This window comes from Tiliqua scincoides, chromosome 3, assembly GCF_035046505.1.
Source record: "Tiliqua scincoides isolate rTilSci1 chromosome 3, rTilSci1.hap2, whole genome shotgun sequence".
Lineage (NCBI taxonomy): Eukaryota > Metazoa > Chordata > Lepidosauria > Squamata > Scincidae > Tiliqua > Tiliqua scincoides.
Genome location: NC_089823.1, coordinates 216,682,716 through 216,696,092, shown reverse-complemented (window position 1 = coordinate 216,696,092; position 13,377 = coordinate 216,682,716). Strand labels below are relative to the sequence as shown.

The window sequence follows — 13,377 nt, the reverse complement described above, 5'->3', positions numbered from 1 at the left end:
TACTGCGAATAGCTGAGGGAATATATTTTTGCAGCTCTTCAGAGAGATGGAGGGATGTGATGTTCTGACAGCAACACTAGACCCTGCCACAGATCATCAAACTGATGACCCAGGGGATAGCTCCTACAGCGGATCTCAGGTGGCCTAACCAACGTTGCATCTGTCTCTGTGATGTTGGGCTTTCTATTCCTCATTTATCTAAGAATTTCAGAAGCATGAGGGTCAATCCCTCTGTCCATTTGGATAGCATTGCTTTTGATAACAGCTCAACTCCTAAGTCCATTTTCCTATTTTATCTCCTCCCCTTGCTTATTTGGGGTATCAGAATCCTGCTGCTATTTCATTTGTGTTTGTATCTATTATATACAGGTAGGTTAATTACTGGGGCAACATCAGAATTCTGGACTGCTAGGTATTGTAGTATAGCATATGACCCTTAAATAGTATGAACGAAAGAAGTGATTGTACCAGATGGGACCATCCAATTATGCTTATGTAATGTTGCATGTTTCTCTTGCCTTGTCATTCAAAATCTAATAATTGCACAAATTATTGCTGGGAAGTGAATTCACTGCCAAATCCTAATGCAATCTGCTACGATGCTATCTGAAAACACTAAATAACTCTGTAGGAATATATGCACACTTAACTGAGCTTTATTCTTTTTTGCTTTTCATCTACAGTGGTCATGGGTACAAGGGGAAACTGGATGCATGAAGGGCATAAATAGCAGACTAAGGGCCAAATCCTATCCAGTTTTCCAGTGCCAGTGCAACTGTGCCAATGGGGCATGAACTGCATCTTGTGGTGGGGCAGCAGTCACAGAAGCCTCCTTAAGGTATGGGAACATGTGTTCCCTTAACTTGGGGTTGCATTGTGGCTGCACAGGTGCTGGAAAATTGAATAGGATAGACAGCCCAATCCTATCTAATTCCCTGCATGGCAGTGCAGCAACACTGGTGTGGCTTCCACAGCGGTGTGGCTCATGACACCTGGCTGTCTCCTTGGAGTAAAGGAATATTTGTCCTGGGTTAAGCCCCAGCAGTCACTGTGGGTCAACTTGGACCTTTTTCAGTGGAGAATGAGGGGGAAACAGTGACAAGGAAGGGGCAGGAGAAAGAGTGGGAGTCATAGCTATTGGGGAAGCAACTTAAAGTGCTTTTTTCACATGCACTGGTCTGTAGTCCCCTGTGCAATTATATATATTCTTTTGCCAAGTTATCTGTAATTAAAACCATGACATCTAAAATTGATCAAATTGGGTGTTATGCGAGCAGCCTTGGAAAAAAGGTTTTTAAAAGTTAGGGCATCACCTTTTCCCTGGTTGACATGTAGCTAACTTCCAAAGGCTCAGCCACTTGGAGGAGAAGGTTTGGACGACAATCTTCTCAGCTGGGCAGGCTTGCAGTGGAAGCAGTGGGCCCTTTGGGTTTGCCTAATAAATGCTTTTGCTAATAACAGTTCCTAATCCCAAAGTATATTCATTGCTCATTTTATTTCTACAGAGTTCTGACGTTAAAGATACTGGCAAGAAATCCCATGGTAGATTAATGAGCAACTTTGGAAAGCATAAGGTGAGTAGAGCTTAAACTTTAAGTAGAGATTGATTTTTATTTAGTTGTTTGAAAGATTTATACCCTGCTTTTCAGTCTGAAAGATTCCCAAAGGCAGTTTACTGTAAACTATACAATACCAGCTGTGTTGCTCAGACAGCTAAGAGAGGTGCTGGGAGGATCTCATGTTTAAGAGGTTTAATGGGATTCTCCCCTGTTCTCTGATATGCCTGTTGTAGACAACTGTCCCCAAAAAGAAACAGATTTGAGATTAATATCATCAGGACTCTGAAATAAGTTCTGATATAAGGAAAATGGAACCGTGATCCAGAGTCATGTTAGGCTTCGAGAAATCATGCTTTTGAATGGGAGTCTGAGGCGTATTTAAGCTTGTTGTGAATAATATACATATGATGCCTAAACGTTAGATTTATGCTTCAAAAACAATTTTTAAAAATGCTTTTGTACATAAGTGTTCTGAACTTGGAGTGTTGGCACGCAGGAACTCGTGATACCCACAAATACAAAAAGCAACAGAAACATGATTTCACATTTTTGAGCAGGGGGTAGTTGATTTTCTCCAATGTTAGAAGAATTCTTGGTGCACGCTTCTCAGCCAAACGGCATTAGTCACTTTCTGAAGGCCTGCTTAGTTACCTGTTGGTATGAACAAAGAAGCTCACCTGATGCCTGTTCTGATGTCATTCTGACACCAAGCAGTATTTTTCCTGGTCTTTTGAACTGCTGTTGATTGTTTTATCTGCTCATGGTTTTCATTTGCTGTTATTTACGTCTTTTGTTATTGCTTGATTTTGTGTTGCCGTTAGTGCTTTGTATTTTGACTTAAAATTTTTTTGAACTGCCCTGAGAACTCTTGTGTTAAAGAGCAGGGTATAGATGTGATAAATACATTTTTTTAAAATGGTTCCTGCCCAGGATTCTCAAAAATAGAGCTTGTAGAATGAAGAATTTAGCTTTATGTATAGTTTTTTTTTTTGTTTTTTTTTTGCATTTGGCAAGACCAGCTTAAGACTAATTTTCTTTTTTAAAATTTCAGTTATAACATGCACACACTCTCCCACTCATTCACACTCATATATGTAAAATTCTCTGACTTTCAAAGGACTGAAAGGGAAAATTAATGAGTTGGGTTGTATTTTCAATTCACAGAGGAGTTCCACAAATATTGCTCATATTTGCTAATGGGCACTATTAACAATTGAAATTCCCAGCACACTGATAAGAGAATAAATGCAATTCAGTAAAGTGCTTATTAGAGAAATCAGCCTCTGAAGAACATGCAGTTGCTGACTACTTTGAAGGCTGCAAAATATTTCAATAATGTAATCATTTCAGCTAATTAACCTAATTATTTCTGCCCCATTTCCATCATATCTGTATGAAAAGTAGACTGAATATTTTCTTTAATGACCCTTATAGAAAACTACTGGTGAGATTTCATGATGACCTAAACCTAAAAATGCTTTCATTTAGCATGCTTCTGGCTATAGAGAGGTGGGGTAGCTCAATCCTACTTAAATGCTCGGCTAAGCCCCAGCAGCTGCAATAGGTCAACTTGGTCCTGCACCAGATATGTAGGTGGAGTAAGTCCAATTTGATTTGTGTAGATGGATGAGTCCCGGTAAGGGGTTTTGAATTTGGCATGTGCTGCCACCCCCAAACCCACCTCCCTCCCAGGCCTGATTTGCTCATGCCCACCCCATCTCTTCCTCGGTCCACCCTACCCCAACTCCATCATAGATAATTAGAACTATTAACATCAAAATATATGAGCTAGGCTAAGTGCTTCATAGAAATCATATTTTTTGGGGACACGGATTGCCCTTTTGCAATGAGTAGGTTATCCAGTTCATCTTGTGTCAGTGCCATAAAATTCAGTTGGAATGTTATGCAGCTGCTTAATTTACTCCAGCAGAAATGAATGGGTACTACAATCACTTAACTTTGGTTGGATTATACCTTTGTTACTAAATTGAGCATGACAGTCATGCTAATAGTGTGAGTTCTGTTCACCAAACAACATTACAGTATACCAACCAAGCTTCTGTGAGCAGCTTCTGTTGGAATTCACAGTGGGGAGGAGCCATTGGTTAGCATCACACCGCACTGCTTGCGGAAGGTCTTAGGTTCAGTCCTATCTTCACCAGGTAAAAGGCATCAAGAGAGGCTGACTGTGAAAGCATTTCCTTCAGAAACTGCTGTCAGAGTATACCATACTGGGCTTGATGGACCAATAAGGCAGCTTTTCATGTAGTTAGAAGTTCACAGTACTGATAAAGCTACCTTTTGACTTCTCGAACAGAAGGCAGCAAAACCAAGGACCAAGAGTCATAGCACATCTGATGAAGAGGATTCCCAACAAAATTATTCTGCAAAGGAACCTGGGCAACTGTACAGGTTAGTAATTGTCAGGTTTTTTCGGCCATCTCACTGCTAAATCAAGCATGTTTCTAAGGTTCACTTTTCATGAAATGGGAGCAGCAATTACTTTTAGAATGAACAGCAGGAGTGTTGAAATGCACTCCAGGTAGAGGAAGAGGACGCATTCAATCTTGGATGAAAGCAAGCTGAATAAATATTACCACACAGTTGTCTCCGCTCATTGTGGTAGCAAATACGCTAAATGAGACATAAGTTTATTGTAGATACCAAACACCTGCCTGATGGTCTTTCAGAGCCGTCATGTGCTGCTTGCCTTCAATTAATAACATAACTGGTTTATGTCCTGCTGTTCTCTTGGATAGATGTAAGTAGAGAGAGCGTATGAAGGAGATGAGAGAGAGCGAGAGAGCATACATGTTAAAATGTGTTGGAGTCCTGGGAATTGTTTATACACCTAACCAACCCATTCCCTATTTTCTTGTCATGTTTTTCCCATCTTGCTTCTTGTCTAGTCACAGTGCACAGAGAAAGCCTGTGTACTTTGTCAATGGTTTGTTCTGGTTTTAATGGCAGAAAGCAAGAAGTGTTGGAAAAGCTGCTGACCATTTTTGTCTACTTCTAGGAAATCATCTCTTTTTAAAATTACTATTATCCAGCAGGTTGGGTCGGCGGCGAAAAACCATGAAGCTGTGCCGTGAGCTTTCTGATTTGGTGGTGTATACAAATTCGGTGGCCGCTCAAGACATAGTTGATGATGGTAAGGCCACTGCATGTGAATATTTAACATACCTGTTCCTGTTGAGGGAACATCTAATACATACATATATACACACATAGGTATTTATGTATTGCTTTTCTCTGTTTTTACACAGCATTTGAGGCAGATTCCATAGGCAGGCTAATCTAAACCACCATTTTTCAATGGGGTTTTTACAATATGTTCTGTGGAAAAGACTAATAGAACCCTCAGTTCACTAGATGTTCCCTTCATGGCGTGTTTATCTCTTCTAACTGTGTGCTATCAAGCTTCTTCAGGCAACCATATATGAAGCCCAAACAGGTCCTCAGGGCTGTTCTCTGTTCTTTGCTGGCCAACCTTGTCACACACTCCCCTGCTCTCTCACTCGTACATGCCTGTGTATAGTGTTGCTGCAATCACTAACAGGAAGCAGGAAAAGCTACCTGGAAGCTTGTTGGAGGGCTGAGAAAAATGCAATACTAAGCCTCATGTTGTTTTCAGCCCTCCAACCCATTTTCTGTTAGCATCCTGGTTCATCAACTTAGCAGCAGCTCTGTTCTGCCAGAATAAATAACAGCAGCTTGTTAGCCTGGCATTCCATCTCCCATCCAAGAATGAGACCCTGGTTGTTCCTCCTTAGCTCATCAGGCAGAACAGCAGCTCAAGCATCAGATCACACCTCTTGCCCTGCTAGTAGTTCATTTACACAGAATGAGCATGTTACCTTCAAATTTCCGAACAATGTTGAAATGAATGCAGTTTGTATGAGAACATAGTAGTAAAGTTATGCAAAAATCATTAATTCATTCCAATTTGGCTTGAACAGGAGATGTTCACAATGGTCTGTGCCCAAGGACTGCAGTTCCCGAATAGCACAAGCCTATACATGTCTACTTAGAAATAAATCCCATTGTGTTCAATGGGGCTTACTCCAAGGAAAGTGTGCATACAATTGCAGCCTAACTTAGAGGAGAAAAAATACCTCTTTTCTCCTCCTCACTCACCATCAAGGAAAAGAGAGGCACTTATTTTCCTGCAATTTAGGCTTTCCTAGGAAGCAGCAGCCATGCCTAGTGACTCCCTTTTGCAAACATCTAAACAAAAGGGGATGATAGGACAGGCCTTTCTTCCATGCAGAAGAAAGGGGTTAGGTCTTTCTGCTGGCCAGATCATTGTATGAGGGAGGAATGCTACTTCTTGCAAAACCTAAAAAATAGAAGAGAAGCAGTCACTCTAAATGAGGGAAGGACAGGAAAAGTAGCTTCTCCCCCAAGAGCAGGGCATTTGCTTAAATCACAGAAGCACTGCCCTGCAGGAGAGGTGCCCTAGCTATTGACATGTAGGTGAGTAGCTTTATTGAAGCCTGCAGATGAGGCCTATTGAGTCCTTTACCAGCTGAAACTTCTAAGCCACCATCAAATACAGCTTCCTTCTTTAAAGTGCTTTTAAAGAATCTAACCTTAACATTACAAAGGCATGAATGAAGATCAGCAGCTCCAGATCTGGAAGGAAAGGCTGCAACCATTTTAACAAGTGGAGTTGGCAGAATATAGCTATTAAGCACAGCCACAGCTTCTAAAATGGGCTAGTGGTCATTATACACTTTGAGCCTAAAAGACAAAGTACCTAAGAAACCGTGATTATGCCTTTGGGGATGGAGAGCTAATTGCAAATGTGGCCCACTGGGTTGTGTTTGGGGTTTTCAGCTGAGTAGAAGAACTGGGCACACCACTTTTAAGCTACTGATCTCTCTGAATAATTTGTCCTGCATCAGTGACCTGTGTTAAGGCTGGATAATTTCTCAAAACATTCCAGCTCTCCACTTTTGATTTCTCACCATGTGCCATCTCCCACTTGCCCTCCTTACTCACAGCTGTTTCAAACACCAATCTGGCAAAATGGGGGAAGAGAAAAACAAAGCACCCCTGAGGAGTCCAGAATTATCTTAAAAACTAGCACACAGGTGATCTCAGAAAGGGGGTAGGCGGATCATACAGCAACTTCCTTTGACATCCTCTCCCCCTGAGCAAGGATCCTATGACTAGCTCCTCCTTTCATCCCTCAATCCCACTTTTACAAAGTTTTATTTCTTTGACCCCACGTTCTCTCCCCATTTGACTCTTGCCTCGTCCAACTATTTCCCCTGAGTTTTTTGGCCCGCCTGATTCGTCTTTCTCACTTATGCCCCTTCTGGACCATTATCCCCACCCGCTCGATGAATTGAACACTTGCTTAATTCTCTACAGCTGAAACTAGTGGGTCAAGTATACAGCATTGGGACCTGTGTTTCTAGTCCTCATGGTTACAAAGACAGACTTGAAATGGTATCTGCTATGCCCAATTGTGGCATGAACCTCTTGATTCTGCAGTAAAGCAAATGTTGTGACCCCTTACTCCCTCTAATCTAAGCAGATATCTATCAATGTAAATGTATAAGTAAGAGCTCCTATAGCTCAAGGGATAAGGTGCTGGCCTGCAAAGCTAGAGGTTGGGGGTTGAAATCCCTATAAGGCAAAAAAATATTTTTTTGAGGGCACCAGGATGCAGGTCTCTTGTTACCTGGTGTGCTCCCTGGGGCATTTGGTGGGCCGCTGTGAGATACAGGAAGCTGGACTAGATGGGCCTATGATCTGATCCAGTGGGGATGTTATGTAAATATGCTTGGCTTGTACAATTATTTACATAGGACATAGAATCTATAGCAATTGGTGCAGAATTGGGATATTCTGGCCCAAATTGATGACTATGTACAACCTTGGGATTGTGATTGTCTTGCCTAATATTCTTTGAGACTAGAGAATCTTGGTCAGATCCTTCAGATTATCTAAATATACTGTATATTCAGATTCAGGAAATCCACCTGAATGCAAGGTTGTGCAAAAATTAACACTCCGTTCATCATCATTATCATCATTCATTTTTAGAATTGCACCTGCTAAATATTACAGACATGTTAACATTTAGATAAATTGTTTTGCATTACTATTGGACATATAGATGTGCTTTGGAACTACCAGCATGAATATTTATGCTTTTGAAACTGAACACATTTCAAAACTCATACATTCCTTTGGGATGTACCCAATACTCTGTGGTTTACAGCACGTTCCAGCAAACCATCACCGTGTAGCAGAACAGGGAATATCAACCTTGTTGCTTCAACAGTGGAACATCATGTTCCCCACCCACAGCTTTTCAGAGTGACTGCTAACCATTGGTTTCATCTGCCCTAAAATATGATTGGCTGCATGACACCATGATGTCATCACATTCGGAATGTGATTACTGGTTGGCTAAGACCATGTGAAGCTCTGCCAAGTTAAAAATAGCTAAGACTATGTGAAGCTCTGCCAAGTTAAAAATGGCACCAGCTCAGCAGCAGATCAGAGAAAGAATAGCTGTGAACAGGGCTGGGAAAATGCACAAAAAAATAAAAGGAAGGATTTGGAAGTGAACCCCTTTACCTCAAAAATCCTTCCAAGTAAAAATTTGGCAGAGCCTTCATTTTCAGACCCCTGTAGATTTTCCTCTTTAAAACCAAGCTATTTGTTTCATCTACTTAGAAATTTTTTCTGTGCCACATGATCCCAGGGGCCCCAGGCATATGGCTGTATTTGTTACAATGGCACAACCATTCAAGAATGGAATGGGAAATTATAGCATGTACAGTAAGCTTATCCCTTTTCTTAGCAAGTATTTTCTCTTAAACATTCAGGATCTGTGGGGAATGTGTTATCCTTCAGCGAGACAAGAGCTCACCAGGTGGTGCAACAGAAGGCAGAGCAATTTATGCTTTATAACCAGAAGCAGCTCACCAGAATCTATCCATCTGCGTATCGAATTGACTCTAGCAACTTCAATCCTATGCCCTACTGGAATGTTGGCTGTCAGCTAGGTGAGTGCTAGTGAGTGAGTGAGAGAGATGCAAAGGTTCTAACATTTCTTTACACCTTGGGCAACACGGCTATATTTGCTATTTTTCCTTCCCAATTCAAAATTCCACAGGGAGGGGGCAGTTGCAGAGGTCTCTTCTGGGTAAGGAAACATTCATTCCTTTACCCAGGGCTTATTCTCCACAGTGCAGAAGTGTCCACTTGGATCAGCGCTATCAAATTCACTAGCACAGGCCTGCATGGACCCATTCTACAGGATCAGGTCTGGGAAGGGGTTAGGATTCTGTGGCCACTGCTGCTACTAAAGCTGCCCGCTTCCCAGACCTGATCCACCTACGCCATGCTCCGATCGCCTCCCTGTTCTTTCTCACCTACCCCATTTCAACTTTGCCCACCTTTTCTTGCCTCGGGGAAGACTTTGGCCTTGCTGCTGGTGGTCCAACAGCATGTTGGACCTCATGTGCCTCTGCATGAGTACTGTTTACAACTGCCATCAGTCAGTCAACACTGGTGGAACACTTGTTCTGCAAGTGGCACAGCCCAGTAGAAAATGGCCTCTTATGCTATTCACCCATTTTAACACCCTAGATTTTGGCATGGCATCCACTGGGCATTCTGGCAGGTACCATTAGTGGTGTTTTGGTTTTCCATTCTTAAACAGGTTGTTCTTCCAGTATTATTTTAAAAAAGTGTTGTTGTTGTTGGCAACCTTCAGTCTCGAAAGACTATGGTATCGCGCTCTGAAAGGTGGTTCTGGAACAGCGTCTAGTGTGGCTGAAAAGGCCGATTCTGGAGTGACAATCCCTTCCACACCGGGAGCAAGTGCAGTCTGTCCCTGGTCTGTCTCCCTGGCTATGGGCCTTCCTTCTTTGCCTCTTTGCCTCAGACTGTTGGCCAAGTGTCTCTTCAAACTGGGAAAGGCCATGCTGCACAGCCTGCCTCCAAGCGGGCCAGAGTTTCCCACCTGTTGAGGTCCACTCCTAAGGCCTTCAGATCCCTCTTGCAGATGTCCTTGTATCGCAGCTGTGGTCTACCTGTAGGGCGCTTTCCTTGCACGAGTTCTCCATAGAGGAGATCCTTTGGGATCCGGCTATCATCCATTCTCACGACATGACCGAGCCAACGCAGGTGTCTCTGTTTCAGCAGTGCGGTTAAAAAAAGTGTAGACCTATAGATACTATACATTCGGTGGATGGAGTGGGACAGAGGGATGGGAGCTCCATCAGATGAGTACTCAATGCTTGTGAACACCACTACCACAGTTGGGTACAGCAATGGCAAATTCTTGTCTGCTGGCTCTGTGGAATAAGCAGGCAAAAGATTCTGCAATTGGGAGGATCAACAGTAGGAGATCCTGAGGTAGAGTGTGCCTTCCCTGTTTTCAGACAAGATGGCCATAGACAGGAAGAGAAATTCTTAGGGTGGGGTACAGGTGCCTACCTGACAATCTCTCTACCCCTTCCTTCTAACCTGGGCAATTGCCTCATGCTCCTTACCTTCAGCTATATAGGGAGAGCTGGCATCTTAAAGCTGGCCCACAAGTGCTTACTGTGGGTCATTTGAGATGGGAGAAGAAATGATTGGCCACCACTTTTTTTTTTGCAAGTCTTCACAGGGTTTATGATTGGCAGGCTTGCCTGGGTGAACACCCACTGTGAGATTCCGTTCCATGTAGTAGTTTGAAAACAAAGGTCTTTATCAAAGCATGGGGGTAAGGCTACAAAGCCACCATGAGCAAACAATTCAACTTTGTATTAGATGCAAGTAGAGTTTATTAAGAATCCAAAAATATTAATTCTACAGTGGCGTTAAACTACCAGTCTGATGGGCGCGTGATGCAGTTAAACCAAGCCAAGTTCAGGATGAATGGAAACTGTGGCTACATCTTGAAACCTCAGCCGTTGTGCAAAGGTAGTCCTGTGCAATTCTTTTAATGATTCTCTAGTGCTGCTATGATTTTCATCATTTTGTATAATACTACAGCATTTTCTTTAGTGTAATAATGGCAGTTCTTTGGTAGAAGGTTTAGGGCAAAGCTGATATAGTTAAACTTCCAGAACCTAATAACCAGAGCAAGACTGATGAACTGTACAACAGAATTAGGATACCTTAAACAGTGACATTAGCTAATTAATATGAATTTGACTTTAACTTGTATCTAAGGAATTGTATATCTGCACCTAGACTGACAGATTGAAATACACCCTGGAATACTTTGAAGGAAGTAAAAGTAGTACTAATGCCAAGAGTGGAGATCATTTCATTGTTAATTGAGGGCCCAATCCTGTCCAATTTTCCAGTGCCAGTGCAGCTGGGCTAATGGGGCAAGCACTGCATCTTGTGGTGGGGCAGCAGTCACAGAGTCTTCCTTAAGGTATGGAATATTTGTTCCTTTACCTTGGGGCTGCATTACAGCTGCACCAATGCTGGAAAATTGGATAGGATTGGACTCACCACTTTACAACTGCAAGCTTTTATCTAGAGATGAGGGTGACACATACCATTCTTTATCTGAACAATTGCACTATTCCATGCTCTTTGAATCCTCTAGGTACATTCAGTCCTTACTCTGCGGATCCACTTCCTGCTCTCCCTAAGAAGCAACTTATACTCAAAATCATCAGTGGGCAGCAGCTACCAAAACCTCCAGATTCCATGTTAGGAGACAGAGGAGAGGTAAAAGATATTGATGATACTGTACAATGAAAATCCTTCTTCCACTAGCAGAACTCTTTACATTAATTCCTAGAAATAATATTCACCAAATGTCATTAGAGTATCCAATTTTCTGAATATTACTTGCATGCCCTTTATAGTACATTTAAGTCTACGCATGTCAGGCATCTGGATTTTGCTTACAGCTGCTATCTTAGTTTAAAATTAAAATTCTTACTAAGTTATTATTGCAACAAAAAACGAAATTGGAAAATGTTTGGATTAACTGCATCTTAGAACATGAGAGTACATTTCTTAATAATTTTTGACTTGGGAATTTGCAAACCTCAGTAATTTGCCACAGTCTGGTAATACTTTGTTAGGAGAAGTAATGCACATAATTTTAAGCAAAACACACATAAGTTTAAGCAAGCATTCAGGTGCTCCAGAAGTCTTTGTCACAGCCCAATCTGACTTAAGCCCCCAGCACCATCACCAAGGCAACTGCAACAGTGAAGCACACACTTCATCCCATGGGGAGTAGTCCTGGAAGCTTCCTTGAGGTAAGGGAATATTTGTTCCCTTACTCTGGCATAAGCTCCCACTGCCCCAATAGGTCTTCAGTCCTGCAGCAGCCATTTTGCTGGTGCAAGTGGAGGTGGGATGGTGGATCGAGGCTGGGAAGGGGGATAGAACATTGGTGGAGCGCCGCTACTGATAACTACCCATTTCCACCTGAAACACATACCCCTCCCCACTCCCTCTCTATGCAGAAACTCCCCCATTCCTTCCCCTCCTCCCTGTGTTCAACCCAACTCTGACCCTCAGCAGTGTCGGCGGCTGGTGGCCTCACTGCTAGTCATTATGCTGGTGGTCTTGTTGCACAGAACATATTTTCTGCTGGCAGAGAGGGGGGTTTAGAATTGGGCTGTTGGCCTGGATGTTAACACATTTTTTGCCCAACCCACAGGTGTGCACATTTGATCCCTGTTGCATATATGCAACATTGAGCAGAAATGTTAAATAAAGCAAAAAAGGGGACAGGGGGTGGCAGGGCATAATGCAATAGTTCTTGAAGTCTGCAATTGTAACATTCTTTTGAATGAGGAATTAAGCAGACTCTGTGGATAAATCACACTAGCTGCTAGACAGGATCTCAGTTTGCACTCAAGACTTAGATAAGAAAATGAGACAGTAATGACTACCCCACACTTTTAGAATGTAATGTCCAGCAGTGGCTCTATTCCACTTCAGCACTAGTTTTGCTCTTTTCAGGCAGAAAAAGTAAAAGAGTAAACGAAGCGTGATACAGGTCATGCCTTGTCATCCACTGATTTGACTCGCACTGATACTGGGGACCACTTCAAATGCCTTGCAAAAAAGCATTGAATTCCCATTTCCTACCTTTGCACTGTTAAACCTCACCTGGTGCAAGCGTCTTGGGGGTTAAAGACAGCTTTAAAGACCCACTTCTAGGTTTCTTGCTCCTCCATTGTTGCCCAGAATGCATTGGTATAGACATTATACTGGCTGAATGCTGTATAGCATCTATACCAATGCATTCTGGGGTGACAATGGAAGAACAAGAAACTTGGAAGTGGGTCTTCAAAGGTATTTTTCCACTGATTTGGTGTCCACTGATTTCTTTAATGCTGAGCATTCTGGAATGGAACCCATTCTCTGGGGTTCTTTATATGAATCAAGCTAGAGATTAATTTTAGATGGTGCGCTATGTAGAAAATCAGTTGAAGATAGATTGCTAATAGCATTGCCAAGCGGTTGCAAGTTAATTCAATCTCAAGAAGTCTCATCAAGTCCCATCTTCAGGAGGTAGACTATCATGTTCCTTCAGTTTCAAATTCCTGGCAGCTATATGGTGATTTTTACGGAATCATAATACTATTTGAAATGTAAAGAATAATGGTTGGTTTAGAGCAAGGCAGCATCACTTCTCCATAGAGTAGTTGCAGGTACTAAAAACAAACTTTTTCTTTTTTTACTAATAAGTTGACCCTTTTCATGTGTACCTCATTAGTACATCAGCTTTTCACCCATTATGACAATCAGCCTCATGGATGGGCTGGCCCTATATAAAACTGTCATTTGTTGTGTGTATTTAATGAATGGGATAGTA

General features: G+C 42.2%; 1 protein-coding gene across 1 annotated transcript in view; it reads left to right on the top strand.

Annotated features, from left to right (window-relative positions):
- Window positions 1–13,377, top strand: part of PLCH1 (phospholipase C eta 1) — a 126,195-nt gene that overhangs the window by 98,797 nt on the left and 14,021 nt on the right. Inside the window, exons 12-17 of the mRNA XM_066620633.1 lie at window positions 1,506–1,574; window positions 3,877–3,971; window positions 4,616–4,713; window positions 8,411–8,590; window positions 10,392–10,499; window positions 11,140–11,264. Coding sequence (XP_066476730.1) covers window positions 1,506–1,574; window positions 3,877–3,971; window positions 4,616–4,713; window positions 8,411–8,590; window positions 10,392–10,499; window positions 11,140–11,264 — 675 coding nt within the window. The remainder of the gene's footprint in view (window positions 1–1,505; window positions 1,575–3,876; window positions 3,972–4,615; window positions 4,714–8,410; window positions 8,591–10,391; window positions 10,500–11,139; window positions 11,265–13,377) is intronic.